At 40.3% G+C, this 17,898-nt stretch overlaps 1 protein-coding gene across 7 annotated transcripts in view; it reads left to right on the top strand.

Moving 5' to 3' along the window:
- NALCN (sodium leak channel, non-selective) overlaps window positions 1–17,898 on the top strand; it is a 317,004-nt gene that overhangs the window by 35,444 nt on the left and 263,662 nt on the right. For all 7 annotated transcript variants that reach the window (XR_014819860.1, XM_084982252.1, XM_084982251.1 and 4 more), the window contains exons 4-6: window positions 3,175–3,258; window positions 4,929–5,068; window positions 5,160–5,288. Coding sequence is in view for 3 of the 7 variants with exons in the window: in XM_084982251.1 (XP_084838377.1) it covers window positions 3,175–3,258; window positions 4,929–5,068; window positions 5,160–5,288 (353 nt within the window). In the remaining 4 variants the exon portion in view is untranslated. The remainder of the gene's footprint in view (window positions 1–3,174; window positions 3,259–4,928; window positions 5,069–5,159; window positions 5,289–17,898) is intronic.

Genomic DNA, 17,898 nt, shown 5'->3' with positions numbered 1-17,898 from the left:
AACTGTTTTCTGTGTTACACAGTAGAAATTTTTGCTAAGCCAGCTCATAATATGAGGTCAGTTGAAATAGAGTGTGTTTGCATGCTTTTGTTTTATTTAGGATCCCCACCGGGGCTTCTGAAATGATTTAAAATAATCCATCCTTTCATGTACTTCAAAATATAGTCTAAGTCAGCTTTGCAACCTCAATTTGCTTAGCAAACAAAGTTACGTAGTTCATAAGAAACAACAGTTTGGCCAGCTCTGTTATTGATAGCTTTACGTGGTGAATTTGTGAGGCCCAGTTTTGTCAAATGTGACTTTTTGTGCCAGCTGACAAAGTGATTTTTGTTAAAGCTGGCATTTTCACCTTTTTCAAAATTTAATTTTGACAATCTATTTTAAAAAATGTAACACACGAACATTAGTCAAAAGAATATGTATGGCTCTTCTGTGACATGTCTCTCTTCCACTTTGGGCTTCTGGCCACTCTGGTCCTCTCCCAGGGAAATACCAATATTTATCCTCTCTTTTTATATTTAAATTATCCTCAATACAATGAGGAGTTATTATACTGTATCTAACTGAATATAATTTGTTACTAAAGCAAACGATGAGCAACGGAAAGAGGTTAATTGTCATGGTACTACATGTAACATTTTTTTAAATGACAAAATACAAATAAAATGATAATACTACTGTTTGGGAAAAATATAAACTCATCCTAATTGGGTGCCTGTATACCCAGTGATCTATAATTATTCTTTCCTTGCCTAACATTTACTTTTAATTGTTCCTATTTTAAAATAGTTCTTTGCTGAGTCCCATAAACTTTCAGTTTTCATTTTGGGAATTCTTTACATTTTTTAAACACTCACAGTTAGGCCTACTTCTTAAAATAAAGATCAGGTGATATTTTGCTCTCACTTTTTCTCAACACACAAATAAAGAACATATTTGTTTAGTAAAAGTTAACTTGAAAATGCATACTTTTTTCTGTATTATACTTATCCACATATAATATACTATATATTTTACATTAAAAATTAGCTGAGAATGTAAGTTGCATAAAGGTAAGAGTTTTAGTTTTATTCACTCCTGTGTCTCTAGTGCTTTGAATGTTGCCTAGAGCATAGAAATGTTCTATACATTGAGTGAATGAATGAGTGAATGAATTTGTTTAATATATTGAACAACTCAAGGGGAATTTCAACATACAACTTAAATATTTGTGTTGTATTATCTTTTTTGGATAGTAATCAAAATTAGGCTCATTTTATTTTGGCTGTATTGTCTCTATTTAGATTATAATTAGTTTATAAGTTATATTTCAGTTGTGCAATATACAAGGCACATACGATGCTTATGGTGGAAGATGCTTTGTGAGGTTTTGAAGACATCTGTATTATCTTTAAATTACTCGCTCTGTATTTAATATGTGTATATGTGTGTGTATAACCGGCAGCATCTTATGGTACAGTTTCTCTCTTCAGCATGTTGAAATCATCGTATGATGATCATAACACTTTATTTAGGAGGTCATTAGCCTCTTCGTCACCAAACCCCAAGCCTCAGCTTTTGCTTTCAAGTATTTTTGTTTGTTTGTTTTTGTTTTTTCTAGAGCTGTGCCCATAGCATATGGAGGTTCCCAGGCTAGGGGTCTAATTGGAGCTGTAGACGCCAGCCTACACCCACAGCCACAGCCATGCCAGATCCAAGCCTCGTCTGTGACCTCCACCACAGCTCACAGCAATGCCAGATCCTTAACCCACTGAGCGAGGCCAGGGATCGAACCTGCAACCTCATGGCTCCTAGTTGGATTTGTTAACCACTGAGCCACGACGGGAACTCCCAGCATTTGCTTTCATATCTCTTTTGTGGGTCTTCTCAAATACACATCAAGTTTGGTTGATTATCTTGCCAATGGTAAAATTATTTGAGCATTTATTTTGGAATTAGCAATGTTTTTCCTAAACTCTCTACAGAATTAATTCTCCCACCTTTCCCCCCATGTTTATAGCTTTGTAATAAGTTAGTTATAATATTAACTGGGGATGTATATGTCTGTTTATCTACCTAAGATTGGTGTGTGTGTATGTTTCACTAAGCATTGTACAGCCTATTGTGTCCAATACATGCTTACCCAGTGCTAATTAAGTTGAGCTTATACTTTGTAGCTGAGTCAGATAACATTCATTAAGTTATCATACCTTTAGTTTTGCCAGCAACAAATTATTTCTGGAAACTTCTCAAGGAAACTTGACAACCTGTTTGTTACTAGTAGCAGAAGGTACTGGAAGTTATTATATCTTCCCAAATGTCCTGCAACATAATTTACCATTTTTCTAAAAATCTGCATTCTGCTCTTATTTTTATTTTCTAAGAAGCTTCACTCAGAGCTGGTAATGACGGGACCAAAGTCAGATTTGAGTTTCACAGATTACTACAGAACTAGTGACCTAATGGGACAGCCCTGAGAAAGCAATTTACGGTTTTCTTTCTAGTTAAGGTTTCCAGGTTTAACCTCATGGGGTTTACCCTCACGGAGTTTTGTTATTCTAGAGGAAAAATTTTTTCTAAAAGTCCCATTTTATAAATTAATGCGTTCTAATGTCAGCAGATTTACTGTTAAAAAAGTGAAAGTAGGTATGTCTTCTTTATTTTTTACATTTATAACCCCAATTAAAATCAAAGTCAATATATGATTTTGTTTGAAAAGGAGGGCAAGTTTCTCCATCTCCACTTTTATTTAGCGTGATGTGAATTCCTGGCTAATTTTCTACGAATGGTGGTGGTTGCCAGAGATTCAAAGTCCTTCACTGACCACTGTGTGCTCTTGGTTCTTATAGGAAGAGAAGGTTTCGGTTTTAGGATAAGCTGCCTTTTAAGTGGGATGGCCTTACTGGTCCCTTACGTAGTTGAATCAGTGTGGCTAAGAGAATAAATAGTGATGTTTTCCCTTTGCACGAATTTAAAATGTTATATGCAAAGTTCTGCAGTCACTTGTGTTTCATAAATTATTTTCCTCATACATAATACCGTCTAAAATGCTAAGTATTCCTTTTGAAAGTCTATTCAATGATGATACAAGAATTGTCGATAGCTTATGCTGCATTAACATCTGATTATTCCCTCCTCAGATGTTCTTGAAGTTATTCATTTTACCTGATAATGCCGTGTGAAATTTATTTTTAGGGGGACAGTTCCTACGTGAAAGATCGCTGGTGTGTTTTTGATGGATTTATGGTCTTTTGCCTTTGGGTTTCACTGGTGTTACAGGTAATTAAACGCTTTTAAATTACAAGGGGGTATTTTCCAAACTGGGTATTATTTTGCCTTGAAAATCTAAGTAGACATGTTAAAGAAGATATATTAAATGTGACTGTTAATTTCCTAAATCATTATGGTATTTTAAAATGTTTCTTGATTTTATTTTATTTTTTAAATTTTTTTGCTTTTTAGGGCTGCACCTGCGACATGTGGAAATTCCCAGGTCAAATCAGAGTTATAGCTGCCGGCCTAACCCCAGCTCACAACAACGCTGGATCCCTAACCCACTGAGTGAGGCCAGGGATTGAACCTGCATCTTCATGGTTACGTGTAGGTTTCGTTACCACTGAGCTGCAATGGGAACTCTTAAAATGTATCTTGATTTTAAAAAGCCTAACATTTTAAATCATTGTCCATCACATTTTTTTGTTTCTCAGTCAGAAATAAAAATCAGTACCATGGGAAATTATTTCCTATTGCACAGACATTAAAACTATATTCATTGAAATAAAGGGAAAAATATGGAATGAGAATTCTGTATTTATAGAGTAAAAATTTAAATTTAAAAATTAAACTCCAGCCTTTTATATGACTGGATTTTCACTAAAAAGCAACTTAAATAATGAAATACATTGGGATACATATTGGTCAATATAAAATACTGTATTGTAAATAGAAAACACATAACTATGAGAAATAGGGACCATGTATTTAAAAGGCCTAAAGGAGAAATTTCATTGAAAAACAGTAGAATTCATTCCCATGCATTCACTCAGGCTTGATTTTGCATTTAATTCAAATGAAGTTTTTATACTCTTCATTTAAAAAAAAATTCAGAATAAAATAAATGTACAGTCAGGGGTTCCTGATGTGGCTCAGTGGTAATGAACCAGACTAGCTTCCGTGAGGACTCGGGTTTGATCCTTGGCCTTGATCAGTGGGTTAAAGGTGTGGCGTTGCCATGAGCTGTGGTCACAGATGTGGTTGGGATCTGGCATTATTGTGGCTGTGGTGTAGCCGGCAGCTGCAGCTCTGATTTGACCCCTAGCCTGGGAACTTCCTATGCCGCAGGTGTGGCCCTAAAAAGACAAAATAAATAAATTAATTAAATAAATAAATTCATAGTCTCTCCAACAAACTCATCATGGTGCTTAGTGATAAACTGACCTTAATCTTTATAAAGTTCACCTCTCCAGCAGTCTACTTTCATCCTGCATATTAAATGTGTTCTTTTCCATTTAACAACTCTCGTATGATTGACAAACGTTTCCTCATTCTCATCTTGCCTCTGCTCATAAGTAAAATTCATTTCCATATTTTCGTAGTATCATGACCCTTTCTCCATTCCTTTGTGGTCTAGATATTCAAAAAGCCCCACCAAAGAACATTATTAGCAAGAACAACTTATTCTTATGCTGTATTCTAAGTTGGCACTTGTTTTTTGTCATAAAAACCATGCTTTGATAGATTATACAGGAAAGGAACAAAGTTAATGACACTCGTATTAGTCTGTGGATTTGTTTCTCTGAAGATAGCTGTAGCTTCAAAACATACTCCAGAGAAAGTGAATTTCGGCGGAAGGGGATACAGGATGTACCTCTGATGCTGTCTGTACGTGCCCCTGCTGCACGCAGTGCCGAGGAAGAGTCTGAACTGTTTGTTCTCCTCTGAATCTGCAGGTGTTTGAAATCGCCGACATAGTTGATCAGATGTCCCCTTGGGGGATGTTGCGGATCCCACGGCCGCTAATTATGATCCGGGCATTCCGGATTTATTTCCGATTTGAACTTCCAAGGACCAGAATTACAAATATCTTAAAGTAAGCACTGCTTTTACCTAAATTAGAGGGAAATGTTTATGATGTTTTGGGAGCAAGTCTTACCTATTTCGCCTATTTTTTTTCCCCTTAGGCGATCAGGAGAACAAATATGGAGTGTTTCCATTTTCCTCCTTTTCTTTCTACTTCTTTATGGAATTTTAGGAGTTCAGATGTTTGGGACATTTACCTACCACTGCGTGGTAAATGACACAAAGCCAGGGTAAGTTTATCTACTAACAGCATCTCCATCTAGCTGACTCACAAGGGCATTTCTGCAGTTCTCATGAGAACAACGTCACCATTTTTAAAAAAGTGCCTATTGTGCTCTCTGTTCTGTATTCTTTGCTTCTTCAAAGTTGCTTTGTGCCAATATTTAAGACAAGTATTCAACACGAGGCAGATTGAAAATGGAACCTGGTGGGAAGGTAGATTCAGAGATTCAAGGTACGCGTTTACAAAGTTTCCTTGGTGTGGAAACATAGAGTGTTTTCATTTCTTATTTAAATAAGATGAGAATGGGAAATGGTGTAGCAACTTTGAAAAACAGTTGAGCACTTTCTTAAAAATTTGAGCGGCAGCCACCTGCCATATAGCCCTTTTGTTTATTCCAGGGGTTTAACCAAGAAAAGTGAACACTTAGGTTCATACAAAGACTTACGTATATCTATTCATACAAGGACGTTATTTGTAACAGCCCAATTCGGTATCACCCCTGATTTCCATCCGCAAGTACATGGATTAGCAAACTGTGGTATATGCGCATAATGACTACTGTTTAGCAATAAATAAGTATGAGACATCGATATACACATCTTGAGTGAATCTCAAAATAGCTATGTTGAGTGAATGAAGCTAGATGATAAAGATTATGTATTCTGTGATTCCATTTATATAAAAGTCTAGAAAACGCAAGTTTACCCGTAATGATAAAAGGAAACCCTTGGTTGCCTAGGAATAAGGGTTGGAGTAGAAATAAGAGATTGCCAAGGGGCCCCAGGAAACCTTTGCGATTGATTAATATGTTATTTATTGTGAGTGTGGTTCTGTGCATGTGTCAGAATTTATCAAGCTGATCATTTTAATATGTGCTATTTATTGTGTGTCAAGTATATATTATTTAATGTTCAAAATATGTCAGCATGAAGTAGAAATCTGATTTTCTTCATATGGTTAGGCTATTTATCGTGTGCCATCACTCAAAAAATATAACGCTGTCTTTCTCATTTACTAATTGCCTGGCTGTGTTTGGGTCCGTACCTGTGGTTTCTATTGCGCCTAACTGACTTATTTGACTATCCCTTCGCCAGTATCAAACTTTGGAGTGTGTTTAAATTTTAATACACCTGTACTCAGGGGGTCACATTGGCAGCTCCCAGGCTCACCTAGGCTCGGGACCCTGTCTTCTGCCTCTAACAGGCACTGAAACCCGAGCTCTTGGCTACGGGGTGCTTAGCCCCCATTTCTACCCCCCTTTAGTCAGTTCATATGTTTCCTTTTTTCTGCTTGTTACTGTCATCTTACATTCTGCCATCTTGGAAGGTATTTTTCTTTCTTATAAGCCTGGATAGTCATTTTTAAATGTTATCATTTATCCAGCAGATCTAGTTGTTTGCAGCGGAAGAAGTGGTATTTAATACAGCTCATCTTGCCAGAACTAGCACGCAGGCACTCACAGCTGTTTTTTTCCCCTCTTTTCCTCCTTATGCTGTGAGGTCCTTGAGGACACATGGGAAAGATTCATTTCCTTAATGGCCAGCACCTAGTGACCTAGCACAGAGTAATTATTAACTGTTTATTTAAGGCATGGTTAATAATATATTATATTTAGACAGATGATGATAACATTATGACAAATTGATAAAGAAGAGGAAATAATAAAAGAACAGAGGAAGGAAAGCAAGTTGCTAAATGCAACAAAAGAGAAATGGTTTAAAAATAGAAAAGCCCATGGCGTTCCTGTCGTGGCTCAGTGGTTAACAAATCTGACTAGGAATCATGAAGTTTTGGGTTTGATCCCTGGCCTCGCTCAGTGGGTTAAGGATCCGGTGTTGCTGTGGGCTGTGGTGTAGGTCGCAGACGCGGCTCGGATCCCACATTGCTGTGGCTCTGGTGTAGGCTGGCGGATACAGCTCTGATTAGACCCCTAGCCTGGGAACCTCCATATGCCGTGCGTGCGGCCCTAAAAAGACAAAAAAAAAAAAAAAAAAAAAAAAAAGAAAAGAAAAAAAAATAGAAAAGCAGTGTTAAAACTGAAGAAATGCAGCGAATTAGTACAAACCCAGTATAGGAAAGTTGAAGGAAATGGTGATTAAGGGAGCTGACTGTGTGGGTGAGGGAAGAAGTGCATGGAAGAAAACTTGTAGGTAGGTTTTTTTTGAAGTGTGTGTGGGCTATAGAATGTGTCTAGATTGTTCTATGAATGAATATGAAGGTAGAAAAAGATACCATGTGGGCAGGAGATAATAGACATGGACGTGAAGAAAAGAGAAAAAGCTTCTGGATGAGGAAGCAGCTGGTTTCCAACAGCACTGCCTACAGCGTCTGGTTTAACGTCACCATTTTATTAAAAAAACCAAGGGGAAGGCAGCTATCAGATGATATCATGTATTCGTGGAATCTAAGAAATTGCTGCAAGTGAACTTATTTACAGAACTGAAATAGATCCGCAGACATAGCAGACAAACTTATGGTTACCAAAGGGGAATAGGGAGGAGAGGGGTAAATTAGGAGGTTGGGATTAACAGATACACGCTAGTATATATAAAACAGGTACCCAACAAAGCACCTACTGTAGAGCACAGGGAGCTATACTCAATATTTTGTAATAACTGGGAAGGTCCCGTCGTGGCTCAGTGGTAATGAACCTGACTAGCATCCATGAGGTTGCAGGTTCAATCCATGGCCTCTCTCAATGGGTTAAAGATCTGGTGTTGCTGTGAGCTGTGGTGTAGGTCACGGACACGGCTTGGATCTGGCATTTTGTGGCTGTAGCGTAGGCTGGCAGCTACAACTCCAATTCGACCCCTAGCCTGGGAACTTCCATATGCCACGGGTAAGGCCCTAAAAAGACAAAAAACAATTGCAATAACCTATAAGGGAAAAGAATTGGAAAATAATATATATGTGTGTGTGTGTATGTTTGTGTGTGTGTGTGTGTGTATGTGTATATATATAACTGAATCACTTTGTTGTACACCAGAAACTAACACAACATTCTAAATCAACTAGACTTCAACTGAAAGAAAAAGTTGAAAGGCAAGAATTCTCAAACTTGAAACAGTGACAAGATCAGGCATCATGTGACAGACTTGACTTTGACACAGAAAATATAAGACAGGGGAGTTCCCCTCATGGCTTAGTGGTTAATGAATCCGACTAGGAACCATGGGGGTGTGGGTTTGATTCCTGGCTTTGCTCAGTGGGTTAAGGATCCGGCGTTGCCATGAGCTGTGGTATAGGTCACAGAGGCGGCTTGGATCTGGTGTTGCTGTGGCTGTGGTGTAGGCTGGCAGCGATAGCTCTGATCTGACCCCTCGCCTGGGAACCTCCATATGCCATGGGGCCCTAGAAAGAGGAAAAAAAAAAAAAAAAAAAGAAAATGTAAGACAAATAGAGAAGACGGGCGTCAGTACCATCTGAACTAGCGAGTGGCCTTTGAATCACCCCGGTAGGTACCCTCAGCCAGCTCCATGCAGTGCTTGGTGCTGAGAAATGAATGTCTGAAAAAGATGTTAAAAGACCGCTCGTATTCTGAATATTAGCTCCAGCTCATGACTTCATCCTCAAAAATGGAGTTCACTGTGAAAGACTTCATAAATGTTGGCAGAATTTCAGTTACTCGAGACATAACAGTTCTGGGGAGATGTCTGTATTTTCTCTTTCTCATATTTGCAAAATCTGCCCAGTCGCGTTATGTGCGTTCATGTATTTTGCTTTCTCTTTAAATGATTCTTAATTTAGTATTTGAGAAGAAAATGCATACACACATGGTTGTATGAGTAACGTTACTCATTAAAACGCTTTTCATAAGTTTGATGACTTCTTTCAAGGACCAATCATTTATACCATTTTTCTTTTAAATTTTCAGTTCAGTGTTAACTGAGTTTTAAAGTCCCTCTCAAAAGCAAAAAAACTGCCAATACTATTTCTTTATCATTAGTTCCAGCCCAGACATTAATTTGCTTTATTTTTAGAGACGCAAAGAGAGTCCAAAGTCAGAATGAAATGCCTAACAACCCCAATTTAAAAAAAAAAAAAAAAAAAAGTCCAACTTTTTGGCTTCCTTTTGTGTCTTCTCAACTGGGAATTTCTCATAAATATCTCTGAGCCAGATATTAAGCTACGGTGTGACGGTGTGACGGTCACTTTTCCAGAGTTCATTATTGCCAGTTGTTGTCGTGACCTCGTTTCTCTTGTTATCCTTTCACAATTGTTCCCATCTCTGCTTAATTGATTTGCACGCAGTGTAGCCTAATAACGGGAGAGCTTTCAGGCAGAGATGTGTCTGTTCAGAAACCTGTATATCGTAGGTTTCATGGCTGGCCCTTGGCATTGATTAGGTTTAATCTGGGCGGCAAACGGGATAAATTAGGAAGCAACTCAGGACACGCAGTCGTGCTTCTGAATGGAGCTGATGTCTTGTAACGCAGATAGAAGGGCATCTGAGCTGTGTCCTCAATAGCCTGACTCGGAAAGCTTCAGCTTCTTCCCCGGGGAATAACGGTAATGAATGGCGACCTAAGGCAATTATGAACAAGTGATGGGATGTGACTAAGCAAAGCAGTTCATGTCCCAAGGAGAGCTGAGAAGAGCAATGGCCTGTGGCAAGGAACAGGTGTTGCAGAATGCCAAGTGTGATGGCAAAACTCTCCCTGCAGCTAAAAGAGGAGCATGTAAAAAGGAGCTGGTGGGTGACATCAAAAAGATGAGGACCCCTGCCCGGCACCTTATTATCATTCCCGAGAAAGGAGAGAAACGTATTCATAGCTTAGTATCAGATAATGAAATCTCTCTCCCAAGAGTTAGATAATTAGAAAAACTTTAAGATAAGTAAATGTCAATGTTAAATATATAAAAGCTTAATCTGCAGAGAGCAAGATTCAACCAGGAGTTCGAGTAAATATTTGTAACGACTGGACCTTTAGCTTTAAGAGCCAGAGGTAGGGGCCCCACATCACAGACACCCGGGACAGGCCCTGTTGTTGCAGAATAAGTACTAATAACTTCCTTTTTGATCTCAGGAGAGTCTCTGTATGGACAATGTGGTCGCCCCAGCGGCAGCTTTTAGGACTTGGTGGTATTTTATAAAATATCACTAAGACACAAACCAGAGACAATTTAAAGTTGGATTTGAGGCAGTCTTCTATTGCTGATCCAAAGAAAATTTAAGTTTCCCCTTCAGGGTACTTAGAAAATAAATGAATTATTGTCTTATAAATTCTGTTCATAAAAATAATGAGTTTTTTTTAAATGGAAAAGTCAGAAGAATTAAAAATGGAAACATAGTGGAACTTAGAATATTAATTTTTAATTTCCATGGACTTTATCAAGAAAGGGTTTTGTAGAATATTTAAAGTCTAAGTGCCTCAAGTTCATGCAAAGGTCTGTGAAGTCTTCTCGCTTTATATTTAAACTTCTTTTGAAAGGATGAAAAAAGACTGCCTTATTTAACTTGCAGAACTCATGCTGAGATGTTTGCCAAGTGGGAAATATAAGAACAAGTTTGGATATTGGAAACATTTTCTTTAAAATATTTAAATAAGAAATGAGGGAGTTCCTGTTATGGTTCCGTGGGTTACAGACCCGACCAGTATCTGTGAAGAAGCAGGTTTGACTCCTGGCCTCGCTCCGTGGGTTAAGGTGCTGGCGTTGCTGTGAACTGTGGTGTAGGTCACAGACCTACACAGATCCCAGGTTGCTCTGCAGCTCTTATTCAGCCCCTCACTTGGGAAACTTCCATATGCTGCAGGTGCGGCCCTAAGAAGCAGAACAAACAAAGAAACAAAATATTGAAATAAGAAATGTAAATACTCTGATGATACATGTAGAGATTCCTAAAGAAATGAATAGCAATGATGGTGGAGTACCTATTATATTTCAGATATTTTGCTCATCTAACTACTTTTTAGAACAATCCGAAAGGGATTTTTTCCCCTACTTTGCAGATAAAGACAGTCTCAACGAGCTTAAATACTGTATCCAGGTGGCGAGTGAGAGGCCAGGATTTGAACTCCCAGCTCATGCTTGTTCTGCCCCTTGACCAACTTCCAGGATGTTGTCATCCCAGGTTCACAAGCCCGTTTCACATACAGATCCACCTCCCGACACACACCCTCTTCACAACACTTGTCGTGGAGAAAACCGGAGTCCGTATCGCGTCTTCTTTCCATCTCTACGCAGACGTTATATTCTAAGAGAGTCCGTCTGATCTGAATCTATAAAGTAGTGACTTGTAATTTATTTGTATTACTCCATATGCTTCTTTTAAAATTGGGGTGCAGCATCCATCTCAGAGAGGGGGACGCCCTGGGTCCCCAGTTAAATTAACCTTGCCTATGATGATGATTTATAAAAACGAAATATAAGAAAATATTTGGGAATAAATCAAACTTCCATATGAAAACCTCATACCTGTGTGATTTTCTCCAGAACACCAGCACCATTTGTGAGAGTCTTCAGTAGAAAAAAAGAACATCCTGCAGTTTGACAAGGGTCTAAAAGAAATGGGGTGATTTCTTTTGGTCAGTTACACTCTAGCACTTCTTTTGAGCTTGTGGTTCTTTCCCCCAAAGAGGATAATGTAATAATATAGGCAATAAGATATAAGACTCCTGTTTATTATTAGTGGAAATAGCCTTCATTGAGCAACCGATAGCTGTTATTTCTGCATTTAATACTCATCATGTTGCCGAAACTCAGCCTCTGTCCGCCGTAGCCAAATAGAAACGTGGAGACAGAGTTTTGGGTGAAAGAGAAAAAGGCAGTTTTATTGCTTTGCCAGGCAAAGGGGGCCACAGCAGGCTGAGGCCTTAAAGACTGTGCCCCCCTTGGGAGGGATTAGGAGGTGGTGTTATAGTTTGGGGAGTGGAAAATAGGGTCACAGATAAGGATCAGGACAGAGGCAAGCTTGTATTGTCTTCTGTTCAGTGGCCCCAGGACTGGTTCCGTGGTCCTCCAGCTGGGAATGAAGATTGCTTCTTCAGGAGTTCTTCCCTGGCAGGGGGTTGGTGGGGGGGGGTAGGGGGTGTTTAGTTCTGCGGAAAGGCTCAAAGCATTGCTATGTATATTCTTTCAGGCGGAGCTGGCCCCTGCCCCAAGGCTGCACTATTGTGTCTTGACTGCTCCTCCCTGGTTCCGCATCCCTCCCTTCTCTGCCCTTTGAAACTCAGGGCAGGTCTTGGAGGCTGAGGCTTATTCCCTAAAAACGAGAAATGCAGGACCCAGAAAGAGCCTAGGGGCCCCATAGGACACTAGGCCGGTTACAATGAGAATCTGGTCAGTTGTAGTCCGCTTTTCCACTCTGTATTACAGGGAAGGAAATGGAAGCTCAGGAAGGCTAAATAAGATGTGTAAGCTGATACCGCTTGGTAGTGGAAGAAGCAGGGTTTAAACCCAGGTCTCTCTACCACTAATGTCTATGCTTTTAAATATCGAATTGTAATTTGGTCAGTATATGAGGTGATCTTCCCGTGTGTCCAATATATTTATTTGAAAAAAACATTTAATTCTTTTTTTTTTTTTTTTTTTTTTGTCTTTTTAAGGCCGCACTCGCAGCATATGGAGGTTCCCAGGCTAGGGGTTGAATGGGAGCTGTTGCTGCTGGCCGACACCACAGCAACGCCAGATTCGAGCAGAGTCTACCACCTACACTACAGGTCACGGCAAGGCCGGATCCTTAACCCACTGAGCAAGGCCAGGGGTCGAACCCTCAACATCATGGTTCCAAGTCGGAGTCATTTCCCCTGCACCACGACGGGAACTCCTCATTCTTCTTGAGTTGTAAGCAGCACATGCTTAGGAGAAAAGTTCTGAATGGGATGTATGAGGAAGGGGTTAAAGATTGTTTATTTTAGGACTGAATTCTGAGATGATGTGCTAGAACTTCCGAATCTACTAGGTGAATGTGAAATGAGGAGCCTGCCAATTCAGCCCCTGGAAAGTAGTGTTTACTGTAGTTGCCTTCGCAGAAATCCCACGTAGTATAATTTTGATGTCTCAAGTTCACCAGACCAGCCTTCCCTGCTCTTCCCCAGGATAGAAGCCGTGGTAGCATGCAGTGACTAGAGCAGAACCAACAGTCCATTTGGGAATTCATTTCTAGGGTTTAGGTCTCTTTAGCAGAGAAAACCGCCTGGGGAGCTTTGTGAAAATACAGAGTACGAAGTAACTCTGTGGATTTGCATTTGTAGGCAGGGCCAAGATAGCCAGATGGTTAGAAATCAAGGATATAAAACTTTAGTTTCACATTAAAATCCCCAAAGATGTGTTATGGATGGGAACATAGATTTGCATGGCTTTTTAAGAGATGTCTTGAATCTTCAAAGACTAAGCTTTTAGCTGCTAGAGCGCCACCTGGGGGTGATTTGAGCGTCTTTGTCCCTTGAAGCTTGTTTCCCTAGAATTGTCTAAAACGCATCAGGTGATTAGAGCCTCTTTGTCATTCTCCCAAAGAAACAAATTGTCCACGAGTTCTGGGAACTGCAGGGCCGGCATCTCCCTTTTGTTTATTCAGTGACTCACGTGTTTTTAAGCCTAGCGATTGAATTGGCAAGTGCACTCTGTGCTCCAGGACATCTGGGGACAGGCGCTTTGGCACTTCCTAAATCCTTGCCTGGCCTTCACGTTCCAGGTAGATGGATGTTCTTACCATTAGGGAGCCCTTAGCATCCTTAAAAAACATAATAATCGGAATATAGTTGACTCACAAAGTTGTATTAATTCCAGGCCTACAGCAAAGTAAATCAGTTCTGTGTGTATATTCACATACACACACACATATAAATGTATATCCATTCCATTTCAGACTCTTTTTCCATATAAGTTATTACACAGTATTGAATAAATTTCCCGGTGATGTATAGTAGATATCACCTCACTCCAGGCAGAATGGCCATCATCAAAAAGTCTACAAACAATAAATGCTGGAGAGGGTGGGGAGAAAAGGGAATCCCCCTACACTGTTGGTGGGAATGCAAGTTGGTGCAGCCACTGTGGAGGACAGTGTGGAAGTTCCTAAAAAAAAAAAACTAAATATAGAACTACGATATGATCCAGCAGTCCTACTCCTCGGCATATATTTGGAAAAACCATAATTGGCATCCTTTGACCATCCCAAAAGGATGGAAGCCTTAAGAGTGAAAAAAAAAAAAAAAAAAAGGCTCTTTTCCAGCCATAAAACTTGGCCAAGCCATAGGCAGTAAATGTAAACACATTTTTAGCTCCTAACCTGTCTGAGGCACTTTTTATTTGTAATTGCTGATCTCATAGATTGAGTGTTATGATCCTCATGAGAAGAAGAGGAAATTGCTCCTTGCTATACATTTGTTAATTGGCGAAATCACCAACTGAAATACTATAATATTGGCCTCAAATTGGGGGTGTCACTCACCATCCTGCCATCTGACCTCTTGCAGATAACTTCCCACACTATTGTCCTAATTCCTGAAGAAAAGGGAGCAGAGTCAGCGCTTGAGTAGCTCTTGCCTTGGGTTCAAGGGTTTCCGGGTTAGAGCTGGTCACTGAATTTTCTGTGTCCTGGTACTTTGCCTTCGCAATGCTCTTTTTGAAATACATTCACATACCCCTCATTGCCTGATTCTGGCTCAGAGGCTAGTCTCCTGGTCCTTGTCCCTTATCCATATCGTCAGAGTAGTGATAGGTATAGATAAGGAAGTAAACCTGGAGAAAATATGTAATTAAAGAAACCATTCAATTATAACAAGGTAAGATGACGATTTAAAACATTTTTAAATGAAATAGTGTGTTTAAATTTCCTACGATGTTTGAAAAACTATTTAATTTTACCACCTTGGTACATGATGGATTCAGTTCTTTTTTTTTTTTGCCTTTTCTAGGGCCACTCCCGAGGTATATGGAGGTTCCCAGGCTAGGGGTCTAATCAAAGCTGTAGCCGCTGGCCTATGCCAGAGTCACAGCAATGCAGGATCCGAGCCGCGTCTGCCACCTACACCATAGCTCACAGCAACGCCGGATCCTTAACCCACTGAGCAAGGCAGGGATCGAACCCGCAGCCTCATGGTTCCTAGTTGGATTTGTTGACCACTGTGTCACGATGGGAACTCCTGGATTCAGTTCTTTATGGCTTTGCCTGTCTAGCCATTCAGGGGAGAATGGGAAAATGGAAAAATCATATTAAAGTACTGTCCATTTAATAGTAAGGACAAATCTATCTCCTAATTTCTTAGAAACAGTTCCAGATTTACTTTTTATAAGAAGATCTGTGATGTCAATATTTTTTCCTGCCGCAGATTAGTCGTCTTGTATTCTAGTCCCTCTAAAAGTCCAGGCAGAGCAATTAAAAGTTTCCAAAATCAGGAGTTCTCGTTGTGGTCCTGAGGGTTAAGGACCTGATGGTGTCTCTGTGAAGATGCAGGTTAGATACTGGCCTCCCTCAGTGGGTTACAGATCTGGTGTGGTGCTGAGCTGCGATGTAGGTCGCAGATGCAGCTCAGATCCCGCATTTCTGTGGCTGTGGCGTAGGCCTGCAGCTGTAGCTCCGATTAGACCCCTAGCCTGAGGACTTCCATCTGCCGCGAGTATGGCCCAAAAAGAAAAAAAACAGTTTTCCAAAATCAGTAAGTAGCCTCATCCCTGCCAATTCCAGGGCGGGATGCTTCATGTTCCAAAGCATCCAGCGAGAGAATTAGCCAGAAGATTCTCTGGGATGAATCTGAAAGGGAGGTTAACAGCCAGAACATGTTTATCGTCAGTACGTGGCAATGTTTAAAAGCAGGGCTTTTAGCAAGAAAATGAACCTTGTTTTCAGGCCTGCCAAGAGTGAGACAAGCCATGACACGAGGTAGCAAAGACCACGTTCACTGTTCTCCCAGTGCAGAGATTGTGTGTGTGTGATTCTCTCCATGGGTTTAACTAGACGTGTGTTCTTCTATTTATGGCTTCCTCTTAGAACATACACTAAACATAGAAAAGAAACCTTCTCCATGCAATAAGCAACAAAACCCTCTTAAAATAGTGTTGTCTGTTGCATAGGGGATTGTTATTCTGTGACTTCCTTCTTTGCATCCCTGAGAATGTGCTCAGGGATGCAAAGTTCAGAAACACATTGTAGCTTGGCCTCTGAGAATATCTTTTACAACAACTGGATCATATTTGGCCATGGAGAAGTCAGCATCCTGCTTAACTTCAGTTCTAGGGGAAAAACACGTGAGAAAAATGGAAGCAAAATTGTCATAAATTCCCACTGAAAGTCTTATTTTGTGCAAATCTTACAATTAAATTAATAACCTCTTTTGTAAGTTAGTGGGCTTTTTTTTTTAAACCTTTTGTTCTTTCTTACAAATGAGGGACAACCATGCTCACCATCCATCCACCACTCACAGTGATGGGATGCTTCTTCTCACACTCCTGTAACATCATGAGTCTATAGGTAGCTCTTAAAACATCCTCTTGTTCTACAGTAGTCATTACTTTTCCACTTTTTTTTTTTTTTTTTTTTTTTGGCGGACCGGTGGCATATGGGAAAAAAAAGTGAGAAAAATAAAATTGTTGTCATACATTCTCATTGAAAGTGTTACTTTGCAAAAATCTTGCAACTGAATTAAGTTGCAGGGATCAGATCTGAGCCACAATTACAACCTGTGGCAACACTGGATTCTTTAACCCCCTGTGCCAGGCCAGGGGTCAAACCTTCATCCTGGTGCTGCAGAGACATTCCTGATCCCATGGTGTCACAGCAGCAACTCCTTGTCATTGCTTTTCTATGTCCTCTCTCTGTCTAGGCACTAAAGGCCCTAGAAATCTCTTCTTCGTTGCCTCCATCTCTAGCAAGTTAGGTGGGAAAGAATAGACCTGACAAAAATAATTATTTTGAATGAATGAACAGACAAGTGAAATCAAGTGGCCCTACTAAGAATACGGGAAAGACGGTTTCTAAAAAAAGAGGCTAAATAACAATAAGCACAGTTATTTCAGAAGCGACAGTGATGACAAAAGGCCAACCCTAAGTGCATGGCCCCCGGAAGTTGGCTATCAGCAGAGAAAGATGTTGTTCTGAGTAATGAAGGGTCTGATGGTGGAGCCTTGAGCTGTGGCACTGGGCGTTGTGGGGCGGTGACAACAAGACTCAGAGGGGTGCATGGTTTCTCTCCAGTCACTGACCATTTCCTTTATATGAAAGTGGGATTCGGCCATTCTGGGAATGGGTTTTCAAATAGCTGAAAAGTTTCATATCTTACAGATGAGGAAACTGAAGGTCAAACAGTGAACGTGGGAAGTTCCTGTTGTGGCTCAGTAGTAACGGACCTAACTAGGATCCATGAGGACACAGGTTCCATCCCTGGCCTCGCTCAGTGGGTTAAGGATCCAGTGTTGCTGTGAGCTGTGGTGTAGGTCACCAAGTGGCTTGGGTCCCGAGTTGCTGTGGCTCTGGTGTAGGCCGGCGGCCACAGCTCTGATTGGACCCCTAGCCTGGGAACCTCCATATGCTGCACGGTCAGCCCTAGAAAGATAAGAAGAAACAGTGAGAGTGAATTGTGTGAAATCCTTCAGTCGGTGAATCACTGACCTGAGGGCATAATCCTTGTCTATCAGTACACAGCTCAGTGCTCTGGGCCCTAGGAGTAATGAGTCTA

The sequence above is a fragment of the Sus scrofa genome, chromosome 11 (assembly GCF_054392235.1).
Source record: "Sus scrofa isolate SSC_HxYL_T2T_F1_AM1 chromosome 11, Sscrofa_HxYL_maternal_Yorkshire_Landrace_v2.0, whole genome shotgun sequence".
Lineage (NCBI taxonomy): Eukaryota > Metazoa > Chordata > Mammalia > Artiodactyla > Suidae > Sus > Sus scrofa.
Note: the sequence above shows the minus strand (reverse complement) of the source record. Positions and strands in the feature narration are given on the sequence as shown.